Source organism: Typha latifolia, chromosome 1, assembly GCF_019914945.1.
Source record: "Typha latifolia isolate L0001 chromosome 1, TyphaL0001v2, whole genome shotgun sequence".
NCBI classification, from domain to species: Eukaryota; Viridiplantae; Streptophyta; class Magnoliopsida; order Poales; family Typhaceae; genus Typha; species Typha latifolia.
In genome coordinates, this window is record NC_133086.1 from 8,894,558 (window position 1) to 8,922,350 (window position 27,793).

The 27,793-nt window shown below is 36.4% G+C and overlaps 1 protein-coding gene across 6 annotated transcripts; it reads right to left on the reverse strand.

Annotated features, from left to right (window-relative positions):
- Nucleotides 1-741: 741 nt before the first annotated feature.
- LOC140793054 (uncharacterized) lies at nucleotides 742-26,306 on the reverse strand. 6 transcript variants are annotated; one of them, XR_012109876.1, is made up of 23 exons: nucleotides 26,042-26,306; nucleotides 24,999-25,383; nucleotides 24,353-24,469; nucleotides 24,119-24,201; nucleotides 22,984-23,130; nucleotides 22,731-22,879; nucleotides 22,509-22,639; nucleotides 22,212-22,334; nucleotides 21,909-21,982; nucleotides 18,562-19,143; nucleotides 18,322-18,433; nucleotides 18,063-18,200; nucleotides 12,685-13,005; nucleotides 12,295-12,565; nucleotides 10,994-12,204; nucleotides 10,517-10,919; nucleotides 9,496-10,427; nucleotides 9,332-9,397; nucleotides 9,130-9,255; nucleotides 6,745-6,989; nucleotides 5,507-6,653; nucleotides 1,150-1,219; nucleotides 742-1,065 (listed from the first exon to the last, which is right to left on the reverse strand). XR_012109876.1 is itself a non-coding variant. In XM_073144413.1 (22 exons), exons 1-21 carry the CDS (start codon nucleotides 26,164-26,166, stop codon nucleotides 5,528-5,530), a joined length of 6,867 nt encoding a protein of 2,288 aa, XP_073000514.1. In that variant the 5' UTR covers nucleotides 26,167-26,306; the 3' UTR covers nucleotides 742-1,219; nucleotides 5,507-5,527. The 6 variants fall into 6 exon arrangements, 4 of the variants coding, with proteins under 4 accessions (XP_073000514.1, XP_073000501.1, XP_073000526.1 ...); XR_012109875.1 differs by having other exon boundaries at nucleotides 1,150-1,244; XM_073144413.1 differs by having other exon boundaries at nucleotides 742-1,219.
- Nucleotides 26,307-27,793: the final 1,487 nt, after the last annotated feature.

Genomic DNA, 27,793 nt, shown 5'->3' on the forward strand with positions numbered 1-27,793 from the left:
TAAAACATAATAAATATAAGGTTAATCGTGCAATTTTGGGCCTTTTTCAATGGCAATAGATAGAAGATCCTCGTTCTACAACCGATTGGAACAAAATAAAAACACTCTACATATAAGACCCAATTAATGCCCATACCTTGACCAATTTCTCAAAAAATAGAAAGTTCATGCCTTGACCAAAGCCACCAAGGCAGGTAAAGAGATTCATATTTTGATCTCTGTCTAATGCTAATTACTATGAATAACTCTAGAGAAAAGCAAGGAAAATAATTAATGGGATATACTATCAGGCCATTTGGTTTCATGTACTTGAAGAAAATGAAAATCAGTTTTTGTTTTACAGATCCATAATATAGCCTTTCTAAGTGCCAAGCTAGGTTCATATGCAGCATCTTGACATCCACCCAAATTGTGAGGGTGTCAAAACGCAGTTTCTCAAAACGCAGTTTCTCAAATTGTGAGGGTGTCAAAACGCAGTTTCTCATTTAAAGATGCAGCATCCAGAAATAGATGAAACCAAATGGCCCCTATGTAAATTTCAAGTGTCATGAATACAAATTGATATCTTTTAAAAGTGGCATAACCAATTGTCAATTGAAATGGTAGAGAGACTCTTTTCCAGGAGAATGTTGTAATGCTCATTTTCAAGAAGGAAAATTAGATCAGATACTGAAACATGTGTAAATGCAACTGAGAAATGAGTACCAAAAGACATCTTTTAAAGATCAATCAGAACATTAATGAACAAATAACTCAACCCTCGTTAGACGAAAAAAAAAACTTTTATCACTCTGTACAAGGATATGAGAGATATTTACAAGAAACGATCAGTTTACATACAACAGTTGGAAGATTCAAAAGAAAAAACAAATAAAGAGATCATTAACTAATCAGCAAAGAGCATAGGATCACAAGACCAAGAGGAATGGTGAGAATAACCTTACCATCCACAGAAGGTTGTTGGTAAATGACATTACTTCGTAATGACTAAATGCAGGTAAGCTGCACTTCAGTTGTACAATGTGTGAGCTTCATGTAGTTCAGGAGGATTGCTGACCTGGGTTCCTACTAGTGTCAATCCAGCAGTCAAATTAGGAAAAGCTTCATGTACAATGCGTGACCTTCATGTAGTTCAGGAGGACTGCTGACCTGGGTTCCTACTAGTGAATCCAGCAGTCAAATTAGGAAAAGCTGCTCTGTTGCCGTTCTCATGATCTTTCTGAATATACAGTTACTGGAATAAGCTGTTGATATAGCAGAGCATGAACGAACTTCAGAAGACAGATCTATGTTATATGACCAACAACAGAAACATAGATAGAACCACTTGGAAGAACACAAACAAAAGAAACAAGTTAAACCCAAAAGGAAGAAGTCGAGATTTAAGAGTAAATCAACCTTCTAATTGGAGCAGTAACAGCTAATTACTTTGTGAACCATTAAGAAACCACAACAGAGAATAGAGTACTAGATATCAAGGGTGCTTTACAAATCAAGAAACCTCAATGAAGAAAAAATGCAACAATAATGTGTGAAACACAAATACCAAGGTTCTTATAAGAGTAAAGTCTATTATCTTCATTAACCTCAAAAGAAAATACAAGGGGTCTATATATAGACCTATAATTAATTCAGCAAAAGACACCCTAAATAAACAAAAATTATAACCAAATCCCTATCAGCAATGTCTGCATCATTCTCCCTAGGTGAGAGAGAACTCGACCCTGTTGAGTGTGCTGCTCTTATACTGCTCTAAAATATCAGGGCGACACCCCTCTAAATCATGGCAATCAAGCCACATGTCATCAAATGAAAGTCGTCATTTCCAATGTACTAGATAGTGTTGGGTTCCACCTCCTCTAGTTGAAATAATCTCATTATCTAAAATTTTATCAATTTCGTCTACTATGTTAGGTGGAATATTGAGAAGTGAAGGTAAAGAGGGTCTCTCATAAATAGGCTCATTAGTAGGCTCACTAACTAGTGGATTATCTAGGATAAAATCTAGACATTTATAAGCTACTAGATCCTCAATATTAAAAGTAGAACTGATGTCGAAATCATTTGGGAGATCTAAAACATAAGTATTATCATTGATTTTCTTGAGAATTTTAAAAGATTCGGCACTTCGTGCATGCAACTTTTTAACAGTTCTAGGAGGGAGCCATTCCGGATGTATCTGAATCATCACATAGTCTCCAACATAAATTTCTTGAACCTCCTTAGATCAGCTTGAATTTTATAATTGACATTATTTTGAGCAATTTTGTTACTTATTTCTTTATGCAAGTCATGAATATGTGATTCGAATGCAGATGTGAACTCAAATAATATATGATAATGGGTCATAGGAATGAGATCTATAGGTTGTCTAGGTTTGTAACCATATACTACCTCAGTTGAACTTAGACCTATTGACCTATTAATAGAATTATTATATACAAATTCAGCAGTTTGCAGTTTTTTATCCCAATCCCTTAGATTTTCGTCAACAAAGATCCTCAGTAGATTCCCTAAACTCCTATTGACTACTTTAGTCTGCCCGTCAGTTTGTGGGTGGAAAGCGGTTGAATACTGAAGCTTAGTTCCCATTTTATGCCATAGAGTTTTCCAAAAATAACTAGTAAAATGTCTACATAGTTAGACATAAGAGATGCCCACCAATTTTCACATGCATTCATGTTCATATACAACATGACACCACAAGACGATTCTCCCTCCCTCTCCTGCTTCGACCTTCCAGGAGATTACTGCAGCAAGCAGCACAAATTCGCTGCAGTTTAATGCATGAATTCCTACAGGAAATTTCTCAATGACAGGTACTAAGCAGTAAACTACAGGATTTGCTGCAGTCACGGTGTTGATACTGCAGGAATTTGAGAAAAAAAAATCTGCTGGGCAGATGTCAAACCCAAGATGGGAATATGTAATTGAACATATTTTTAGTGAATATTTCTTTTGTTCTTGGATTGCTATCCTTGGTCCAATCCTATGGTCTTGATCTGACTATCCTAACACTGATCAATCCAGGATTCCTGATTCAAACCCTTAAATACAACATGCCTGCATCACCTAAATTGAGAAGGTGGCAAGCTGAGAGAATATTGATGTATTGTGTTTGTGAGCTTTTGACTAATCTATTCCTCGTCCAACATTTATTTACCGAATTAGACCATACCCCAAACATAATACCAAAGGGATCTACGCTCAACAAGGTCGCCAATAAAATGTTGAACTAATCAGTTGTTTTACTTAGAATAAGAACCATTGACGAGTTTAGTGTCTCCCTAATAAGAAAGTCACTAGTCTTATCATCATTTTTACTATGGTAACCCAATACATCTCAAAACAATTACTAAGGCACCAAATAAGTATACTGGACTTAAGTATCAGATAAAATGTTATTATGTTCAGCGCCTTCTTAAAAGGAAAATGCTAAACATTTCAGCATTTTATTTGATAGAAAATGTCGAACTTATAAGTAAAGTGCTGATCAATTCAGCGTTCTACTAATAACCTTATGACATGGATGTTGATATGACAAAAGTAGACCCTTTTTGGTATAAAGTTTGGGGCAAAGATGGTTGTGCCGATCGACACAGGGGTGCCAACGACACCCCCTGAAAGGCTTAAAAAAAACCTTCCTACGAATGAGAAAAACCATTTCCATTGTTGGGGTTTCTTAATTCTTTCAAATCGAGTGAAGAAGATGGAAATGGTTAAAGGATAGTAGATAGTGGATGCAATCCATTATTGTAAGTTACTATCCATCGTCACTAAAATTCAAATCCATTAAGATAAGTTAAATGACTCAGATCCATTATCACTAAAGTTAGGACCCATAAAAATATTTTACAATCCATTATTAAATGTAAAAAACCCTATCATCTTTTTCTTCTTCACCCACTCTTTAGCTATGAAATCCAAAGACGGCGACGACGACGGCAAATGACAGCAACAGCTAAGATGGAGAAAGCGGTGAGGATCCATCAGGTTCTTCTCTCTTTTCTCTCTTATCTTATCTTTTTTTCTCTTTCTTCTCCCCTCTCCTTTCCTTTTCTTCTTAGACATGTTGGTCATGTTGTGCAACTTAGGATTGTCAAAAAAGCCTGTGGGCTCATGGGCTCGGCTCGAACTCAGCTCGAGCTCTAAATGAGCTGAGCCAAGCTTATTTTTTGGGTCAAATGTGTTATCAAGCCAAGCTAGCTCGCTCGAGCTCGGCTCGATTAGGCTTGACACTATGTATATATATTGCTAATCCGTACAAGGGATAGTATAGAAAGTGGGTTGCATGAACGCAATCCATTTGTTTTTGACAGCGTATGTATGACCCACCCCCACATGAAGACAAAAAAACTCATGTTACCTTTCCACTTGGATGGATACCACCACTAGCATATGACCCACCACCAAGGTGAGGTTACCTGTCCCTATTCCTCAGTTTACTACAGTCATGAGCAGAGAAGAAGACTTCCTTTCCCCTCTTTCACGCCCAATGGAGATTGCAGAGAAGAAGACTTCGTTCCTCTCCTCTTTCACGCCCGATTGAGATTGCTTCGCCGCATTGTCTCCAGATCGAACCATCAAGGTGTGGGATACCTGCTCTAGCTCCATGGTGGCAAATTGGAAGGACCCAAATGTGGAGTCCATGATTTCTTGCATTTTATGTTATTATGTCAAAAAAAGAAAATTGATGCTCTTCCATTATTACTTCTCTCTCAATGTTTTCAATGTTTCTCATTTGCCTCTTCTGCTCTCGATTGCCATTTGCTTTTACCCAATGTCTATGGAGAAAGGCCACAAATCGGCAGTTGCATGGTGCTCTTCTAACGATCCGTGAACACTCTTCTATGCCCACCCCCAAACCCTCCCATCGAGCTATCAAGCGGAGCTCGAGCCTCATCAAGTTGCAGAAGAGTCTAGCTGAGCAAAACTTCTCTAGCTCAAATCAAGCTCGAGCCGGAAAAATCCAACAATCGAGCTGAGCCGAGCTGGGCCTAGATCGCTCAAGCTCGGCTCATTTACACCACTAGTGGCACATGCCATTGGTAAGGCCACCCTTGGTTTGGTTTGGGGTATGGTCCATTTCAGTAAATAAAGTTTGGGGAGAGCTAGTTTAGTCAAAAACACCATGTTTGTTGCATTTATGCTACTTCCAAATCTAACAATTCTAGCATCTGGCTGTGTAGGATTACTGAACTTGTGAGACCACAAAAGTGTCTTAAACTAAATTGCAAGTCAAGTCTAATGAAATGGTCAGAAAGATAAAAATGGAAGTGCATGAAATCAAAAGGCAAAGAGCAATTACTCCTGTATGGGGACATCAAAGGAGCATTAACAATTAGAAAATCAGAATAGTAATATGTCATGTCATTTAAATATATTTTGACTTTTCTTCAGCAAAATATATATATATCCTGTTAAGACAGATTAAAATAGAAAGCAACAAACACAAAAAATTATCCATCTCAGAGCGCAACCACTAGAAGGTCGAGTATAAACTTGCCTTAGCTTCTTACAGCAGAACTCATCGTCCCTTCTTGATAGAGGAATTCTTTGACAGATGCCTTTTTGAAGATATAAGAGCTGATGATAGCAAAGAATCAACGGCATCACGTTGTCGCTTCCTTTCTGCAATCAAATGATCTTGTTTACCAAATTCAGTTGATTTCCTCTTATCCATCTTCTTTGTTTGGTGCAAATTTCCTTCCTCGGAGCACATCAAATTTGAAGACCCCCCTTGATCTTTGCTAGATTTATGCTGTTCAGAAACTTTCCTTGCTTCTTTTGCCTTTTTTGTCAAACTTTTGGTATTAGAATCTTTTTCTACTGGCATATTGACCTTGGTCCTGTCTCCTACTCTCTTGACAATTGAATCCCTTCCCAATCCCTCAGTACTTGCTTCATTTTGCTTGCTGGCTTTCTTTCCTTCAGTGCGCCTTTGTGCCACTAGGGTCTCCCTATCTTCAGAGCATCCCTGATCCTGCTCTTGATCTCCCGCTAGTTGATGGCTGATCTTTGGCAAGTTCTGGATTACCTTCGGACTAGTCAAAGAATAATCTTCTGAACGCCTCCCTGTATGTTTGTCTAAGTTCTTGTTTGCATGCTTGACCTTTCCTCTGTGACCTTCTATAGTATTTACCCTGACATGTTGAATATTAGAGCTGCCACCTTTATCCTTACCATCCTGCTTTTGTTTACTTGAATATGAATCTAAAATAGGAGAGCCAGCTCCTTTGGAAGATGAAAGAACCTTCCCAAAAATAGAGCTATATGGTCTAGCAATTGAATTGAACAACTTTCTTTCTTTAGCGTTCTGGATCAAAGCAGACCAGTGGGGATTAGTCTGCAATGTTCTTGCATTGCCAACTATCCACAAAGAGAATTTAGCACGTGTTAATGCAACATTCATGCGTCTCACATCAGCAACGAAGCCAATACTACTAGATCTAACACTCGACTCAGAAGCTCTAACAGTTGACAGGAACAATATGTCAACTTCACGGCCTTGAAATCCATCAACAGTATTCAACTCTATATCAGAAAGAACCTCTGGCCCAAACATGGACGAGAACCGTGAGCGCAACAATGAAAGTTGACTCCTATAAGGAGTTATGATCCCAATTTTCCTATAGCCAAATTCTGATGGGTATCTGTCTCAACACAAATCAAGATAATGAAATGTTTAACAAGATGCATTGTATGTTATAAATATGTCGCAAATAGGGGGAAGAACAGATTTACCTTTTCCTCAAGAACTTCAGTATTTCAATCACTGCATCAGCTTCGGAGTCATTAAAGAGGGATTGGACACCAGTATTTTTTCCATAGCATTCATGGCCATCAACAATATCAAAGAACATGTATGGACCAAGAAGATGATTCTCATGAAATGGTGCTGATTTGCTAGCCAGCTGAGCACCATTAAGTAACTTGTTCTCATAAAAATGCAACGATGGAAATCTGCATATCTCAGGGTGCATACGATACTGGACAGGATAGCAATACATAAACTTGTCAAACAATGTATCAGGTAGGCAAAATGATGGAAGTTCAGCAAGCTAACAACTAATCTATTAGCTTTTTATCATCAGATAATTGGAATTTTAAAACAAAATAGCAATGTAATCAGCATAATGTCCTATTTCATCTGTCATCTACCGCATGGTAGTTCTTAAAAGGTGTATCATTAACGGTGCAATGCTTATGCTGTTTTCTATACCATCCAAAAGCCTTTTTAGTCTTTATGTTACATGAATAAGCCCTCCACATAAAACTAAAAACCTGTCTTGGTCAACCTATACAAATCTATTTCATAAGGCCAAACTAGCATCTCCCCACTATTGTTAATATGTGGAATCCTAAACTTTACAGTAGATATTTCGTATAGACATAACAGGAAAAAAAGGTACAACTAATTAAGTAAAAAAAATTGATAATTCATATTGTCTCAAAATGTCCACAAAGTGCTCTATATGTCCTGGATGCCAAAAAGAAAAACTGTAGGTCACACTAACACAAATATGAAAAACGTGAACACATATAGCATCTAGGGCCTTCACTACCACCTGACAAGGTGAGCTGCAACACTGATCTTCTCATCAAAAGATAGATTATTATATTGTGATCAGCTTTATGTTATGCTGCAAGTTTTCTAGAACCAAATCAGTATATCCAAATACCAGTGCTACTTATGAATATCATTATAACCTTTCAATTTCAATTGTTTCTGACCTAAAAGCTACAGCAAAAGAGCCAGTTTCATGTTTTATTCCATCTACTTAAACTTTGGTATCCACTAGTTTTCTATCTTAATGCTCCAAAAGCTTCTTATTCCTTTGGTCTATTCCAACAACATAGACATTGTTGCACATTGATAATTGTTAGAATATTAGATATAAAAACTATCATTTTAATAGCTTAAGCTTTTAGTATAGCAAGTGAGTTAACATTATATTAGAATAGATGTCCTGAGTTCAAATCCTATCATACTGATCTATTGTTTAAAATATAAAACATCCACTCATTTAAGTCAAAACTCATTTCTTGGCCCTCCCAAAATGTCTCAAGCTCAAAAGTAGGAGAGAGTGTTAGAATTTAAAATATATAAATCACTGTTCTTTAACCACTTAAAACTTTTAGAATAGTTAATGAGTTAAACAATGCCATCACGTTTGCTTCCTTAAGACTTTAAAGCTAGTCCGGTAACAAACAGGCTAGAGAAAGGAAGGCTATTTCTCGCCGTTGCCTTTTCTTTACTCAACTGATAAGACATGGTATGTTCGTGTTGTATCTTCAGATATATTCCACTGCAACAATTCTATTAACTGATGCATGACATGACCTTTAACTTCTAATTACAGACTCCAGGCTGTCTACCTAAAAGTTGACATCAGTAATCAGTTAAAATATGGAAACAAGCCATGTAGTGGCAGAAATGTGATCTGTAACAGTGTAGATAAGATCAATGGGAGATATGAGAAAACAGGTAATATCAGACTTCTTAATGTATGTATCTATTAGTAACTAGAACAAATTATAAGAATCCCTTCTAAACTAGCATTAACTTTTCCTTAGTTTACTAATATCTGATCACCTTTTGTACAAGATGTTGCATATGCTCTCTTCATTGCTGTCAATTTTTTACTACACAAATAAGCCCAAATTGAACATATCTGACCATGAAGCAGATAGCATATCATGATTAAGATCAAAACCCTAACCACTTACGACAACAAACAATTCAATAATGGGTTTCAAATATTCATTCCATTATGGGGAATGTTGGAAGCATTCCTGGAATGACATTCATTCCTTCAATTTCACCAAATATCCACCTATCACTGCCCTCTTATGAGCTCGAGCTTGACTCTTCCCTATATACATGAACCAAGAGAGATTGCATTGCTGCACATAGATTAGCTTCTGTACTTGTAGCATATGATGACCACAACAATGTTCACAGCCAGCATCAAGCAAACTCGTAAAGAGACTTTGTTAATTGTTATAGACAGCATTAAATTATTAGATTTTTAAATCATAATTTCACCAAGAAAACTGCAAGTCATTATAAGATACAGGAAGCATATCCAGGAATATTTTAAATTAAATCTGTAAAAGATTTATTACCTGTTCAGTGAGCATTATTACTGGATGGCCTGCTCTTTGTAATCGTTCAAACATGCTGCACTCATAGAGAAATTTGCTAGCTACATTAGAAAGCACAGTAGCAGGTAGCTGCTTCGGGTCACCAACCTTAAAGAAAATTTAATGTGTAAATAAATCATATATTAAAAAAGCTAACAAATTGATTGATCATTGATGTTATTACCATTACACATTTGGTTTCATTTGACTTAAGAAGCTGAAGTGGAATTAAAGTTGCCGGTTCAAGAGCCTGCAGAAGAAAATGATAAAAGCAAATTCTTATTTAGATTGGTGCACCCTAGGACACATGGAATTAACATACACAGAACAGGACAAAGAGGTACACACCTGGGCTGCTTCATCAATTATGACAACATCAAACAAGGTTTGCTCTGAAAAATTTCCAAATCTTCCAGCTGAAGAAGATTCAGAGCACACTCCATATATGTCTCCTCCGCTCCCACTGAGTGTTGTTAACACAATTTCAGCATCCCTGAGGATAGATTTTCGAACTTTATGCTTGAGAAACTTGCTCTCTTCAGCCAATTTTTTTTCTCGGGTCTGAGAAACAGCAAGGTCTCCACAAATTGCTCTTTTCTGCCCATACAAAATGTTGAGCTTCACTCCTATTGCTTCATCAGAAACTTCATGCAGGTCATCCTCCTTTGAGAATCTGTCATCAAAAGAGATCTTTCCAATCGTATCACTATCATTTAGTTTAGCACGTTTAGATTCATAGTATCTTATACTATCAACAACCTTTTCTAATCTTGCCCTAAGTGCACTAGATGATTCAGCATCCGTATCATTTCTTGCAGTAGTCTGGTATTTCACTTCTTCCACCAATCGCTGCTCAACTAGTGTATCAATGAAAATAGGTAGAGAATTAGGATGAACTGTTTTTGCATTTCCAACCCTCACTATATAAGGTTTGTATACTTTTCCATCAATCCCCAAAAGGCCTTCATTGAGTCTTGATACAAGCTCATCAACTGCAGCATTAGACTGGGCACAAATTAGAACCCTTCCTCTGGAGGAATGTTCTGTTGTTCCAAAGGAATCTTTCTCCGAATCCTCAATAACTTGTTTAGCAAAGGCTGCATCCTGCCAAGCTCTCGCTATTGCAGCAGATTGGCTAATCATCACTCTTGAATTGGTGCATCCAATATTATTCGACTTTGAATCACTGGCCATAAATTTGGAAGAATAATTCTTCCGCATTGTCGGTAAAGCAAGCAATGCACTTACAATGGCAATAATGGTTCTTGTTTTACCAGTGCCTGCATGCAACACAAATTTTGAAATGTCAATTATTCTGACTGCAAAAATTAACAATTCATATGCCAAGTAAGATCAAAGAGGAGGAAACCTGGAGGACCCTGAATGAGAGACAATTCAGAACTTCTTCTGGAATTAAATGTTCCAATGGCGATACTGATAGCCTGGAGCTGGCTGTCATTAAAAGATGACATCAACACTTTCTGCAAAGGCTGGGAAAGTTTACCCAGCTGAACTTTTCTGGATTCAGGATAGCTTAGAGAACAATTAACTGGATTCAAAATAACTGGTAGCATTGGGATATCATGCAACGATGAAAGAGCCTGAAATTCTCGAAGTTGAGGGGTTATACTCATAATCCGACTTAAGAACCATTTACTTCGTTCAACAAGAAGCCTTCTAACTTTATTTAACCGTGAAGAATCATTTGAAAGATAGAACCTGATTACAATAATTAAAGACTGACTTTTATCACGTTTCTCACGTCGTTCGACCTGCATGGAATCAAACATGTCAGATATATACAAAAGGAGTGAAACTAAAATCAAGCACCATATACAGTCAATACCTTTCCAAGTACATGCACATTTTGTGCAGAACTTTTCAGCGGATCTTTAGTAAGCAAAACTAGATCATTTTCTGTAAGTCCTCTGGACATAATAGATCCATTGCCATCAGGCCGGCCACGAACAAGCAGAAAATCATCAATTCTTTCAACTGAGAGAATGCAAAGGCTGCCAGAGGCCATGTCATCAGAAGAATTTTCCAGAAATGAACTGTGCAACTGAGCTTTAAACTCTTCCAAGACCAATGGCCTAAAAATATCAACATAATGATTTTGTGAATCAAAGCACAAAGGAACCTCCTTCAGATTGGACATCTTATTCTCGTCTCCATCAGCAGAAGATAAACCCACAACTGCAAAGAAATCTATTTCTAAAATGTCTTTGTACCAGCTGTCCAATTTTGGAGGCTTAAGTCTTCTAACGCATGTGTCCATTTTACTAAGAGAACTAGATTTGCTTCTAGTAGGCAACTGAAGTTGGACAACTTGTCTTCTAGGAGCATAAACAGGTGGCTTAGTTAGAAGAAATTGCGTGCATTGGGATTTATCACGTGCACGTTCCAGGGGATCATCTTCATCATACTGTATAATCTCTTTGATAATGGAGTCACCTTTATCTGATATTAATGTGCTTTGAGCTGAAGATTGATGACCAGATTTGTCAGATAATTTGACTATCTTCAATGATACAGAAGTACCGGTTGCACTAGAAGACTTACTTAATCCTTTTTCTGTAGTTATTTCTTTTGAGGGTATAATTGTACTTCTACTACCACTAGATTCAACTGCAGAAGAGACACTACTGGTTTCAAGCACATTGCTGCCTTGCTTTTGCAAAGACAATTGACTATCCTCTACAAATATCCTTGACGGAAAAGGCTTCCTTTTTTCTTTCAGTGAACTTGTGCTGCCAGACTTCATACGACCATCTAGCAAGACCTCTTTGCAAACCAAACTATTTGAAGGCATCTTCTCTGTTTCATCATCGGAAAGAACAATAATAGTTTCATCCTTGATTGCATGGTTGGGTTTGGCACCTTCATCATGCACTACTCGGGCACTGCATCTCTCAGGATCTACACTTCTCTTGTCAAATGAAGGTCTGCAGGATAACTGTTTTGCAATTTTCCCTCCAATGTTCCCAGAAGTTTCTTTAGATAATATAACTATAAGATTTAAAATTGTCTCTTTTAACTCATCAATCGAAATTGTATCTGGAAAAGATATTAAGGAATATTACATAATTACCAAAAAAGGGAATGTCTGAGGGAAATAGAAAGAGTTCAAGAAAAAAATATTCTAACCATGTGATATAATTGCTTCAGTGGCACCAATAAATGGAATAATACCACTATGTGAACCTTTCAAAACCTCTAGCAAAGCAAGCATGCACTGCCTCCAGTGTCTTGTAATGACAATAAGAGATGATTTGCCCCACTCCACCAAAACAGAAAGCCATGTCAAGTTAAGAACATCAGGCATTGTGGAGACCAAACTCCCTGGCGGCATAGATGAATATGTATTGAGCCTCTCATAAACAACAGGAAGCATTTCCAGCAACCGAACATTTGTCATCTGTACAAGAAACTTAAAGAGAGTTATGAGTGTAAAAGCATGATAATGTTACAAAGAAACATCTCAATGGAAGAGATGCTATTGATAAACACAATTGGAAGTTACTTCAACACCTATACCTGACAAGGTTTGCTATTGATAAGCTCCTTTCCTTCCTCAATGCATTTCTGAATAAAAGGCCAAGTAATCACTGATAGCACATAACTGAACTTATTCCATGAGACAGTGTCCACAATGCTTGCCGAATTTTCAGGAGGCCTGACTGGCAAATAATTAGGGCAGTGTTGCCGCAAAAAACCCCCCTCAGGAAGAGATTTGACAGACTCCGAAGTATTTGGTGATTTTTGAGGAGAACTAACTACCTCCTTAAGCAGTTTGCGCATGACAAAGAATAAGTGGTGAAGATTATGAAAATTTACCAAAAGCGAATTCCTCTGAACCTGAGCATAAAATGTCCATGAGTATGGATAGAAGACCTTCCCATCATGTATTATCAAGACATAAGGAACCAAAAGAAGAAAAAACCTTACAAAGACTCAGAAGGAGAAGATGCATGGTTTAATAAGATCAAAGACCCACCCATTTAGAAGAAGTGTGCCGAGGAAGTGCTAAATAACAGAAATAAAACATGTGTCTAACACCAACTTGTTGGCATAATGCATTTAATGCTGCTCATATAGACTTCTTCAAAGCAACATATAACATAGATGAAAAGGTTCTCAACTCGAATGGACCATAATTAACATAGTTGTAGAAAACGAAGACAACTGAAACAATCTAAAGACTACAACATGATACTTCCAAATAAAAAAAATAAAGATGAGATCCTTTCTGTGGAACACAATTAGATGGGACTCGATGCAGCGTTATTATTCTACTCAAAGTCTCAAACCAAGAATAAATATGCCACTATGAAAAATAGCAGGAGAAAAGACAATACTGCAAAACCTAGCCATAACAAAATATTCGTGCCATGTGCTCACAAAAGACAATATCAATGATGGCCTTAGTAGCTTACAAATCAGATTAATTCAAGAACCCAATCAGTTATTCAAATTTTCAAAAGAATAGCTGCATTCTACTCATTGCGACTCCTCTACTTTATAATGAGATGGATAATACAAGCACAAGGAAAAACATGGCATATGGAAATAACTTGTAGTGGCAGGAGAAGATAAAGACTTCCAATTGCAGTGGAAATAACTTGAAGCCTACTTGTATTTGTCACTCCATAGCTAGCAAAATTCTTCAGATAAAGAAAGAAGACAAGCATCAACATCAAAAGTAAAACCATTTTGTGTTCAAAACCAAAAATATCAGAAATTGTTAATTCTTTCCGCAGATCTAGATAAGATGACTAAAATTGAATTCACCTAAATTGGAATGTATCTGATGCATCAAATGCATCATGTAATGTTGAATGTTCAGAATTCAATCTACTCACGGAGGTTGTAAAGATTTCAAACATGACCTATCACAATTGTTAACTCACCAATTATTCTAAAAGTTTAAATTGTTAGAGCATGAAAAATTTTGTGATTTATTTTTTATATTCTAATACTTCTCCTCAATTCTTGCCTAAGACAACTTTGATAAGCCACGAAAAAGAATTGACTCAAATGGGTGGATAGTTCCCAAAATCGATCGATCGCGAGTCAGATTAGGATTGGGCCATTGGGCATAACTGATCTCAATCCGGATCCAAAAGTCTAGGATCGGCTAGTTTCGATTGATCTGTCTCGATCATATCGGCAATCGGCTAAATCTGCCAAAACTCGGACAAAAATAATTTTTTTAAGATTAACATCAAATTTTTAAAATGTGTCTAACCTAAGAGATATTAGTAATTAATATTCTCAACTGTCTTCTCAAATTTTCAGTTTTTACCATCATCGCGCACCATGATTTCAAGTTTCGACCTATCCCCCTACTGATGGCACCTAATGTAGATCCCGACGACCTCGATGTCCGGCAACATCCTCCGACTAGATCTAATGAGTCGACCTTCGACGACCTCGAGTTAGTATTTTTTTTCTTTCCTTCCTTTCTTCTCTCTCTCTCTCTCTCTCTCTCCGATGCTCCATCTCTCTCATCTCTCTCTCTCTACTCTACCCGACTCCGCGAGCCCCCTCTCAACTCTCTTTCTCTCTAGCCTCTCCCCCTCTCTTTCTTCATCTCTTTATTCCTCCGATCTCTTTCCTCCCTCTCTTTCTCTGTCTCTCTATGTTTTAATCTCTATTACTGTAGCAGAAAATATGTTGTAGTAACATATAGTGATAGAGAAATGAGAGAGAGAGAAGTAGAGAGAAGAGGAAGAGAGAAGTAGAGAGAAGAGGAAGAAATGAATCAGAGGAAAATTTTTCTTATGGCAATAAGAGAGGGAGGAAAATAAAGACAAAAAAGGAAAAGAGGAGGGAGAGAGAAGAATTTAAAAAAAATTAGAAAAAATAAATTTGTCCTGCAACCGTAGGAGAGAAAGAGAAGATAGAGAAGAAAGAAAAAAAATAGAAAAACAAAATTGGTTTTGAATAAGTTATACATTTTTTAATTTTTAGGATTTATATGAGTAATTATTATTTTCTTATTTCCTTATCATTTTTCTAAAATTTTTAAAAAAATTTCTGCATTTTTAAATAATATTCAGAATTCTTACATAATTAAAAAATAGTTTGATCCGATTCGGGCGGTCAATATGGTTGATATATATCATTTTTTGGATGGCCGATCCCACACCGAATTTTAGAACCTTGTCTGCCACTCTTCTCACATCCCTCACACTTCATCGAGCTCATTTGACCGCCGATCTGATGAGCCGCTCCAGATATTCTGTATTTTAGTGAACTCGATTAAGTGTTTTTTTCTCATTTCTCTTCTCTCTTTCTTACTCACTCTTTAACTATGTTTTTCTTACTGCTGCAAAACAATAATGAATAAAAGATCTCCCTTTTCATTATTGTTCTGTAATAGTAATTTACGAGCATCAAGATTTACCAAATTCAAGTTGAAATTCATCATAGTTTTGAATAAATTTATTCTTTAATTTTTAGGCTTCATATATGATTTTTTTATATTTTTGTGATATTTTTTCTAATTTTTAGAAATTTTCTGCATTTTTAAATACTATTTAGAATTTTATATAACTAAAAAAAGTCTAACCCGATACAGGTCACCAATACGACCAATACAGCCAATATGGCCGATATCGTTTTTTCTAGCAAATTTTAGAAACTTGGTCTAGTGGAATTCAAACTCAAAATCTCTTGCTTTAATACTATATGATATCATCAATTACTCTAAAAGCTTAAGCAGTTAGAAAACAGTGGTTTTATCTTTTTTAAATTCCAAGCTTCTAACAATGGTATCTAGTATCATGACAAAGAATTATGTCCATAAGACTTAGTAACCGAGGTTTCAAAACCAGCATGAATGCACTAGTTCATACATGTAACTAAGAACTAATCTATAGAACAAAGTATTATGTCCATAAGACTTAGGAACCGAGGTTCAAAACCAGCATGAATGCACTAATTTGTACACGTAACTAAGAATTAATCTACAGAACATCATTCAAATTGCAGTTTGTATTCTTCTTTTGCAATACTTCCAATTGACCAATTGACACAGCTCAAAAAAAATGTAAACAACAAAGTTACCTAGCATAGAAGAAGTTAAATTACAAAGTCAACTAGTTGCTTTATTGGAAGGAACACTATCAAGAGGCAAACATGTTGATAATTCTCTACCCTGCATATAGACTGCTTGTTTGGATAGACCATCATAATGCCCAGTGTCAACAAAAATACCATTAAAAGAACAAATCTATGATCTGCCACTACAATGTTCATCAACCCATCTAGTACTTTGAATTTGAAACTCTGACTCAGGGAAGATTCTTATGCTAATTTAGCATCATCAAACTGATTTCAAGTATATTGGCATATGAGGCAAATCGTAATTGCAAAATGTCTCCGCCAACTGTAGAATCACCAATCTATAGGAAATATTAATTAATAAAAAGATCTTAACCCTGTCAAAAGAAGAAAAGAATGGGTGTACAAATATAAAAAATTCCCGAAATGGATGTTGCTTCCCCTGGATAAACAATCTCTGCAGAGCATAGATGGCTGTGAGTTCATGTCAAACATCAGTAGTCATCTTTCAAATATCTAACTAAAACTTCAATCAGTTTCATTGTCATTTCAAATCTCTTGACAACTGCTTTTTTTAAAAGCATCAGTATATAATTTCAAATAATGCATAGACCTCTATCTAATCAATCTTTCTTATTGAACAGCTATTAACCCACATATGACTTTCTAAGAAAGAAACCACCGACAGGAGCAAATCACAATAATCAAAGAAACAATTTAGAACAAGGAGCATTCAAAGATAGCCTCAAAAGCATGAGCATGAAATCATGCACATAGAAACAAGGAAGATACGAATGCTTATATGCACACGCTACTAACTCCTACTTGAGAAACCTTTTGCACCCAATAGCCCATGCAATATTGCGAAACTTAGCTCCACTATCTCTACCAATTGGCACCCCAACCAAATGCTTCTTTCTCGTCACTTGATTCACTCTAATCAATTTCTTGACTAAATATCTAGCAAGATTGTGAATCTTTAGATATCAAAAGCTAAACATCAAACACCTCGTTCACATGTGAAATAGGGTTGAAATAGAAATAACAATTCTTATTTGTTTTATCAAAATTTTTATTCTAGAAACAACTATTCCTAAATTCACTAATATTTTAGAATAAAAATATAATAATTACATTGGATGTAATATAAAATGAAAAAAAAAGATAGGAAAAAGGATATTTTATTTTTTACGAAATTACAATAAATAACTTTTCATTTGATACAAAGAAGATTGATAGGATAGATATCAAGGATAAATTGGTAAATAAATTAGTGTATGGTACAAGATATAATTTCAATAAATAATGTGTGTATTCTAGAATATAACTACTATGATGTTTAACTATTAATCTGGAATAAAGAAAAAGTTATTCCTGAAATAAACGGGGACAAAAAGAATAAGAAGATACAATGCCAATATCAATGGGAATTGAGAAATGCTCGGCAATCCATCTTTTGATAATCAAAATATTTATTAGGACAAATGAATTCAACTGTTCCAAAGAGATGATTATCTATAATAGCTAGCTAAAAGCAAGAGAATCAATAGCGAGCACATGAAACCTGTATACAATTGACCATCATCAGAATAGGTTCCCTACAACACCAGGTTCCCCCTGGTCTGGGCAGGGAAAGATGCAACAGAGTGACCACTTCCCATATAAGCATGATCATGTATGTATACATGGAGACAGTATGATTCCTTGTACTAGAGCGGTAAAACCATACAGAAATATTAAAAGAAATATAACTAACATAGACAATTAAACTCATACCAGAAGCTTATGATTTGAAAATTTTAAGCATATATAGACCTGAAGAAAGGAGGAAAGCTTCAATAGCTTACCAGTCTTAAAGCATATCTCAGACCCAAAAATATAGCAGACAATGAAGATGCACTAGAGCAAAGAAATTGGAGTCCAGAAGTCAATCCTCGGGCCTTAGAAACATGTTCTAAGATGCCCCTATCAGCTTGCCTTATGTTCTGCAACAAGTGAAATAGCTTAAGGTGAACAAATTTCACAGAGATCCTTCTCTAATCGCAGCAGAGCAATAATTTGGCACTTAAAATTAACGGAATATATTCTCTTTTATCAGTGCCTCACATCATTAGGGTCTATAAGCAACAGAATCAAACTCTCTGCCATCCTTGGTTCCCATGTCCATTGCTTGTGAAGCTCGTGCTGCTCAATTTGCATGATAAAATGGCTGGCAAACCTAAATCAAAATTCATTTGTTCTATCACTGGAATATACAAAGGTTTGTGATTAAATGTTAAATAGCACAACCATCTACTCAAATAAAGTAGAATAATTAATTATAATAAAAAAGAAAAGCATCCAAACCTTTTAAATGTTCTTGTCAATAGAGTACACTGTTCTGATAGCTTGACAGAGTTTCTTGAATCCTTCCCCAGTCCACCATCGTCAGAACCCTTGGGAGTTTCCCATACAAATGTTGAAGAAATATCTCCAGCATATGATGATAACCAGTTCTCAACAGAGAGTGATGAATCCAAAGTGGATTCAGGCTCAAAAAGGGAAATATGAGATAAAGCCCAAAAGACAGCTTTGGAGAAAGATACAGGAAGCATTGAGCAGTCCACTTGTATCATGGTGTCAAACCACAACAATGGAACACACAACCAGTCCTTACAGTCCTGGGAGGTTAGCTTGTCCTGAATATTAAAATCACTCCAGCAACTGTTATCCATCTCCTCAACATCACAGGAGAAAGGTTGTTCATCCTCATCATCATCATCAATGGAGTTGCTCACATCAATATTTGAAGCTGCAAGGTGATTTGACTTGAAAGAGATCAAGGCAGAAGCATCAGAAATTAGGATTATATTGATAAGATCAAATGCTGGTTGACGTAAAGAACTATGTAATGATGAATCCTTCAACGAGCTGACTAAAGAAGGGCCCCTGTTCCACAAAATTGGAGCCAAAATGACTGATCTGTGCAATAAAATCTGAGGATAATCATTACTGGTTTCAGTATATTACTTTCATGCTGAAGAATACATTTCTTTTCATTTGTTAAATGGCTATCTAACCAACAATAAAATATATGGGTTTTTGTATGAAATATACGAGTTTTTCTCACACATAAACTGACATGCCTGCACCACAAGAAATTCCTTTACAATGATTGATAATCCCTTATTCTCTATGTGGCGATTTGAGTCACTGAAGCAATTTCCTAAGCCCACAATAATTTGAGACAAAGTGATGCAACACTACAGGGTCTAGATTATTCCATAGAAAACCTGAAGATTGTTGCAATATTATGTAGGAAAATGACCAGACATTCTACACCAGTTTTTGTTGGAATGAGAATCTAAGTATGTCACCTCAGAGAATTTTAAGTTTTTCCAAGTGAAATAGAACCCAGAGATCTATATATCACTCTCATGATCACGAACATTTACTGTAGCCCTTACTTATAGTGGAAGAAAAAAAGTGTGATGACAATTATTTTACATTGTCTAGAAAAAAATTACAAATGAATTGGAAGGAACGAGATTTTTTTATGATTTCTATCCACTTCCAAGCCTAATTTGTTTTACAGAGAAGGGTCGGTTTAAGTGGACTGAAGACCTTGTTAGGCTGACCACTAAAAATGATGGCTCATGACAACCTGGTTTTGACTACCTTGTTAACCTCCAACCCATAAAATTTTCTTTCTATTCTGAGCTGAACTTGGCCATCAGATGGTTTTATTAAAGCCAGTAATCACTTCATTCAGTTCTTTGATCGTTTTCAGTCAAGCAATCTTACATTTTGATCATTTCATGTTGAACAACATTTTTAAGGATTTAACTCTTCCTACTTTAATATCTTTTAACAGTCTACTCAAACCCACATAGAGGTAGCTTCACAGCCAGCCTAAAACTTCTCGGCGAAGAAACTATGAAAATGGATCCCAAAGGAAAAGGATTCATATAGCAGACCCCCATATAGTTAAGGCAATTGTGATTTTTGTTGAACAATATCTTAACCATGTTGAGTTGACCAACTTATCCTAAATGTAGAAGCACAACTATACCAGACTACCACAGAGAACTCACAGAATGTTGCTGCCTAGAATAATCATGTCTACTTACCATGTAGATTAAGATGCTTGAATTTAACACTCAACAAACGGACTTCCTGACTTTCTATAACTGAAATTGTACTTCATTTTCCTCAACACTAGAAAAGGCGCCTTTTCAAATTTGAAGTTCTGGGGACATCTATAATCAGCATTTCTCTTATCCAACAGTAGGACTCTATTACGAAGCAAATCACATTTTAGAATATAACTATTATAGTGTTTAGCTATATTTAGATCCCAAAGGCTCTAAATATGGAGCAAATTACATTTTAGAGCCTAGTGCACTCTAATGCATCCATGCTCTATTTTAATTATTTATTATTTAATTTTAAATTTTAAATTAACTCCAAAATAATTTAATAGTAGACTCACTACAATACCTTCCCAACGGTAGTATTTTTCTTAGAAATTGATTAACAAAACTAAATATACTCTAAATTTAAAAAATAAGTGAATTAAAAAAAAAGAATATAGATAGAATTTAAAAAGATGTTGTATATCTTTAGAGGGTAATTTTATAACTTAAAAATATAACAGTAATTTGGAGGAGGGGTCCAAAAGTCCCTCTCAAGCTCCAAATTTGGAGTTATACTATAACAAGCTCGAAATTTAGAGCTTTGGAGACCGGTTAGAGATACCCTTATTACTTACCATATTGTGGTACGTAATCATTAATCATTTAATATGCTAAGTAGCCTTTCATCACATTAACATATTACTGCACATCTACAGTGTTGCCAATCTCCTCCATTTTGTATTTTTCTGTAGTGGACTATCAAAAATTTGTTTATATATTATATTATTATATATTATATATCATATATAATTATTTTAAATTTTCTATATATTAAAAATGCCAAACAATTATGCACCGGATATGTGCATGAATACTAACTAGGAATTACATGGCCAGGTGACCGCCCACATATCCCGGATGCCTTTCAAAACATTGAATAAGATCAAAGATCAAAAGGAACCCAGCTTAAAAAAAGTGGCCGCCTTATATAAGGGGAAAAATAAAGTTGCATCACCTACTATATATAAAAATAAGAACAGGGACGCTTACTAGGTGTGCAATTAGATTAATATAAGACATCATGAATCTGACTTGCTAAGGTATAAGAGCATAAGATATCCCAAACGAGCATGGTAATCTAAAGGCAAGAGGTTAAAGGAAGTTGCACAGCCACTAACGATCAAAGAATAAATATTTTCTACTGTAGATCAGTAGTGTTGGAATTTCCAATATATATCACTAAAGCCACAAATAAATGCAGTAGTAAATTTAGTAAATTGATATTCAATAAAGTATTTATACAGGGCCTTGAATTTCTTCCTTTCAGTGATAAAAGAAATTTTAAACCAAAACAACTTTCATGGAAGCTCTGAATATGAATGTTAAAAAAGGAAAGGTAAGTCCTAGTAGAGGAACATATGTTAAAGGACTAAAAACTAAGTTACAACTTACAAGTTAGAAGTAGGACTAGTATCATTTACTATCAAACTTATGAATATATACAAGACTGATATAATGAACTTCAAGAAAATTACCGATAGAAAAAATAAGTAACAAGTGAAATTCTCTCGTTATTACCACATATGGGCACACTCAAACGGTGGACTTGGAGGATTCATCATGTAGCCTCGTTGTACAATAAGAAGAGCAATCTGGAAAGGAATTCTGGGATAATCAGAAACAGCAAATATCAACAAAAAAAAAAAAAAAGTGTTAATATCAACACAAACTTATGCATATACTTCCGAAGTGGGATAAAGAAAATATGTTAGGAAGCAGATCGACTTGACATGGATTTAATTTGACTTCGTTTACTATTATTTTGGAAAGTAAATTTCAGAAATCTAAATACGAGAGTGATTGTGCAAAAGATAAACTGACCTTACAAGCATTTTTCCTCATTAGGACGCTGAAATTACTACTACAAGTTACTTGATGGAGGAGAAAATAAAGAACATTCCTCCTCTGCTTTTCATGTTCACCATCTTGCAATGCTTCAAGTGACTAGAGGAAGAATTTCACAATAAATCAGCAACTTCAATACAGTAAACAGAAAAATAAGAAAGGTCATACATCATTTCACTTATCCAACAAAAATAAAAAGTAAAGCAAAATTTCTTGAGGAAAAAGGTTGCTGCCTAAAAAGCTCATATCATATGAAAAGACAATTACACGTGCCTGCAGAAAGGGGAGGAAAAGATCAAATATCTCTTTATGGCTTTTCTCATTTCGTGTATGAAAGCAGTGCCCCAACAGCGTGTTGCGCATCACACTTGGGGATAGTGTTGTTCGCAGCCAAAGTTTACATCCTAAAACCGCAAGGACAAAAAGCAGAACAAATTACTTGACAAGTAGATAAGCATCTTAAAAGTAAGACAAACTCTAACTTAGCATACTTACCAAGCATTTCAAATGATACTTTTAGGCAACTAACAGCACATGAAAAGTCAGATGTATCATCGCTGACATGATTGAGTACAATATTGAGAAAAACAGGATATCTCTCCAATATTCCATCTTCAAATGCTGGTGCTTCAAGAAACCCAAGGCTACAAAATCCAGGAGATATTGATCAGCATAGTTACATACAGTGATATAGCTTAAGAAAACACAAATAGAGCAATAATACATCCTAAATTCTAGAATCACATACAGTGTCTTAATTCCAAGCCACACGTTTGCACGCTCGAGTTGTACCCTTGGCCTTGAGTTGTCCAATGTTGATGGAAGAACCTCCATTTCTAAAAAACCAATATACTTCCTTAATAGAGGTTGTAAAGGTTCCAAATCTGTCGCTCTCCTAAAGAATAGTTGTATTAATATATATACTGTCAAGATAATCACTTTGGAGAACATAATATTGTTATTCAGAATGAAAATGGTAGAACGGTACTAGCAAATGTCGAGATAAAGAAAATGCAAATTCTAATCACCATAAGGGACAGAAGGACCATGATATATAGATGACAATTTTAACCTACTTAGGATTGTTATTATAACATTGCTGTGAGATGAAAAGTTAAATGTTTTCAGCATTTAAGTTCTCTCTCACATGTAATGATTTAATATGACATCAAAGACCTCTTTACAAGTCTATAAGCACTCACCGATCTACTAGAAGATTAGAACCACGCACTTTCAAGTTTCAACTGGCATATGGAAGTGAACCAACTACCTGAGGCCCCGGGATAAGCAAGAAGATTAGCTTCGTACAACGAAATGCCAAGTTACCAATCATTATCATAAAATACTTCCTCTGAATTCTCAGATAATTGGAGCATATAGGGCATATTTAGTGTGATGGCAAGGCTTGCCCCTTGCATTTAAGGGGCCATGGTTCAAGTCATCGAAGAACATTGAGTGTCTTAACTTTGGATTTTGTTATTACCCTTTGGAGTTTTATCAATTAACTTGGATCTGTTGATATAAATTTAGTCTTATTTGTTCAGATTTTGGAAATTTATTTGCTCAAGGCTTCATGTATCTCAAACTCTATTGGGATACATGCCAGTTATGATTCCGAATTAAGGTCATGATGATTTACGTCTTCCCTTTCCAAACTCCACATAGGTAGGAGCATCATGAACTAGTGCAAACAAAAAAAAACTCTCTTCCTCCCATGCTGTTCAACATCAGTAGTTGTCATTGTGAAGTCAGTTTACCTTAATTATAATGATAAATGATAATGGAAAATTTGTTTTCGCAGTCAAATCAGAAAATGATTCCAAGTGGTTGATAGATAGGTTCACTTATATGAAAAAGTTAAAAGAGCATTGGGGAAATGTTACCTCAGCTTTCCCATATATCTAGCTAAGCGAAGCCCAATAGCTCGAGCTTTACCACTTTTGAAGAAAAGTAGCGCATAGACTCCCTGAATTTATACATGAATTGTTTACGAGATCAAAATGATGATAGCATAGACAAGACCAGAATAACAATTAACAACTATAAAGCAGCATAACTAGACTGCTGAGTATTAGTAACTCTATAAAAAACAAATCTCAGATTATGTAAGCAATTACCGGATACTGCTGATTACTTGAAAGAGTCAGTTCAAACGAGTCATCAATTGCTTCAATGAAAACTTGAAACTCATTGGATAATGAATAATCATCTAACATGACAGGAAACAGCAAGACCTGTGTATAATAAAGAGCGTGAATCAAAACAGGCAGTAAGGTATCTCAATGTTTTAAACAAAAAAACTGAAGTCAGATTATGCAAACTACATATAAAAAAGCATGAATTGAGCTGGCACCACAATACAAATATTAGATCTGCTAGAACAGCAGATAAATAGAAAGAAATATGCCCATCATGATTGATCATCAACATAAGTGATTGAACCAAAACAGGTTTCCCAGGCATATAGTGTGAAGTGCATGTTTAGAGCTCACTGGGCAAGAAGTTGGTCTTCAAAAACTCTCTACACTATTGACACGTAAAGTAACTATAGATCAATGATCAAAATAAAAGAAATATGTGATAATTATACTATTTCCAGTATATTCCAGATATACTCCAGACCTATAAGAAAATTACATCTTTCACAAGTTATTCAGGTACAGCTGAAAATTTTTGCACACAGTAGGTAGATGTAATCATCAACACAGTAATGAGTTAAACCAAGAGTTGATAGCTAAGCAATGAATAAAAAAGAACACATACTTCAAACATCACGCTAACAACTTCTGCACTATGACATTTGGGGTCATATTCTTTGTGTCGAATTCTAGTGTTGATCTCTTTAAGATGCTGAGCAACCCTTTCTTCGTCAAGAAGTTGTAAGATTTTAAGAAGAGGATCAACCGTATTATGTTGATATTCAACTTCATAAGATTCCTGAGCTTGATGGTGTTGACAGACGCATTGAGAGCAACAACCCAATTCTATAGAAACTCTCTTCCATAGAAGTTTGAGAGGTGACTCATTACTTTTGTCCTTGAAATAATTGTGAAAAGTCTCCAGAAGAGGTCCCATTAAATCTGGACATCCACACCAGATGTGGTTTTCTTTTGGCAAGTTAATCAAAAAGTCAAAAGAATCTGAGAACCTGCAGCAAAATGATTAAGAGTTTGATAATGAGAAGGGCAATAAGTACAGTAAGTTAGTAACCACTAGCCAAGCATCAGAGATGACAAGATACTCAATTGACAAGAGTATGATAATCACAGACAGACAAATTGACATTAATAAGTATCCAGCATCTTCGAGTACTTCTGGAGCAACCTATTCCACTTTGCAAGAACCATTAAGGCTTCATTATTTATCATATATTACTTACTAATGATGATAAGGATAATTTTGAGTTAATTTACCATTTTGTAAAGCATATCAGGATATGGTGAAGTTCATCTCCCTACTTACCTTCAACACCTCTTGGCATCAGCACAACGACAACAACAACATTTTCCTCCATGCAGCTGTAAGTAACTATATCCTACTGGACCTGGAGTCCATGGGTATCACCCAGCTTCTACTATTTGACTAGTGAGAGCAAGCAAACTTCAAGAATGTCATAAAGCTCCTAACTTTAGTTACCATTCCATCAACTCCAATATACCATTGACATTGATCGACTAAGTTAACATAAGATTTTACTCTTGCAAATTAGAACACATCGACCAAAAAGAAAGTGCACGAATAGGGAAACGTATCAAACAAGAAACTAATCCGACAGAACAAACGGGAAGAATCGAATCGAATCAAACCAGTCCTCTTTGGCGCGGAGAATGCGCTGCTGCTTCGAGGGGGAGAGATCGTCGTCTTCGAGGTCATCCTGGATCCCTCGCCATCGATCCAAGAGCTCTCGCCGAGTGCACGCCCTCCTCGCCATGGAAGACGCCGACGGCGATCAAGGGCTTCGAGTTCCAGCGGCGATATCGTAATGCGAGGTCGAGCACCGAGATCGAGTTAGGGTTTCTTCATCCTTAGTCGATGTCGTGGCCGTTCTTCGAGGGGGAGAGCGAGAGAAAGAGAGATGGGACGGGGAGGTAATAAAACGGAAGGACGAAAAAGGGTAGAGCGGTAAATGACCATTTTGCCCCCCATGCGGCGGTAGAGGCGGGAGATGAGTCTCAAGATAACGCCAGTCAGCATGAACACGAGTGCTATATTTACGGAAACGCCCCTTCTTTGCCAATTTCCCATCGTGCGGCTGTTTTCGGATTTGGGTCTGGTCGTGTAATAACGTGGCTCCGGAACCGCTAAGCCAGGGCTCTCACATTAATCATTATCCATTTTTTTCACATAATTTTGATATCGTAAGTTCCATTATATTCGTGGAAATATCATAGTTGGCATTATAATCATTTTGTTCCTAGCATACAATTCCTAGATTAATCCTACTAAACATAATTTAACTTAATTGAGATGATACAATGATCTTTTTATCTTTATTTAACTTATAGTGCTAGTTTTTATCTAACATTCAAGAGATTGAATGTTAGATATAAGCTAGACAAAGAGTCAACTATCTCTAAATGCAGAGCACTTAGACCCAGAGGTGTTCAATTAGCCCAACCAGTCTAGGCCTGGCTCGAAACCGTTTTGGGCTCGACCTAAGCCTGAACTGGCGATAGGCTAAGCCCTTTAAGCACTAGACCCGACCTAGAAGCCTATCCCATGAACTTAGCCTAATCATCTCCTTAATATTAGTTACTCTTCAATCTTCCTCAATTCTCCCTTTTGACCCTCCCTAATGGCAACACACAAAAACCCAACCAACTTCTTCCTCGTCACCTACAGCAATAATCTCACATCTCCTTACCGCCGGCCCCTTGGACTCTGATCTCATTGTGATCGATGAGACCTATTCATTCTCCCCACCCACCCACCTCTGATCAATCCTCCAAGAATGCCTCCTTGTCATCACCGGCTTCCCCAACTGGTAGTCCTCGTCGTCGCAGCTCTGACTCCTCCTCTCCGTCCCCTCCTCCAGCCTTGTCACCAGCTTCTTTCAATGGCCGCTTCTAGTCCTCTTCTTGGGATTGACGCTAGAGATCGCCACTGATTTGATGACACGAAGATTTGTCAAAAAAATTGTGTTCTATCAAGTTTTTGGATTTGTAGGTTTATAAGAGCTGAGGAGAATAAGACAGTTGCCATTGTCAAATTTGCTCGATTAGAACACCCCTATTTTGGGGTTAGAGATGACCAAGCTACTATTAAAGGAGAGGAATGTGGACTTCAAGAGTCGGCTTAATAGGGGCGGCCCGCCACAATGGGAGAGATGAGGGGAGGTGGAGGACGGCAAGGTCGAGAAGGGTGGAATTGACTCGGAGGAAACCAAGGGAGAAACTAGGGAAAATGAAGACATGAGGGATTGCTCCTTCAGTATCCACCCGTTAAGTATGGCCCGGCTAGCCGAGCCCAACCCACCCCAAGCCTGCTCTCTCACGGGCTAAACTATTTTGGCCTAGCCGGACCCACTCATGGGTAGGATGTAAGGGTGAAAACGAGTC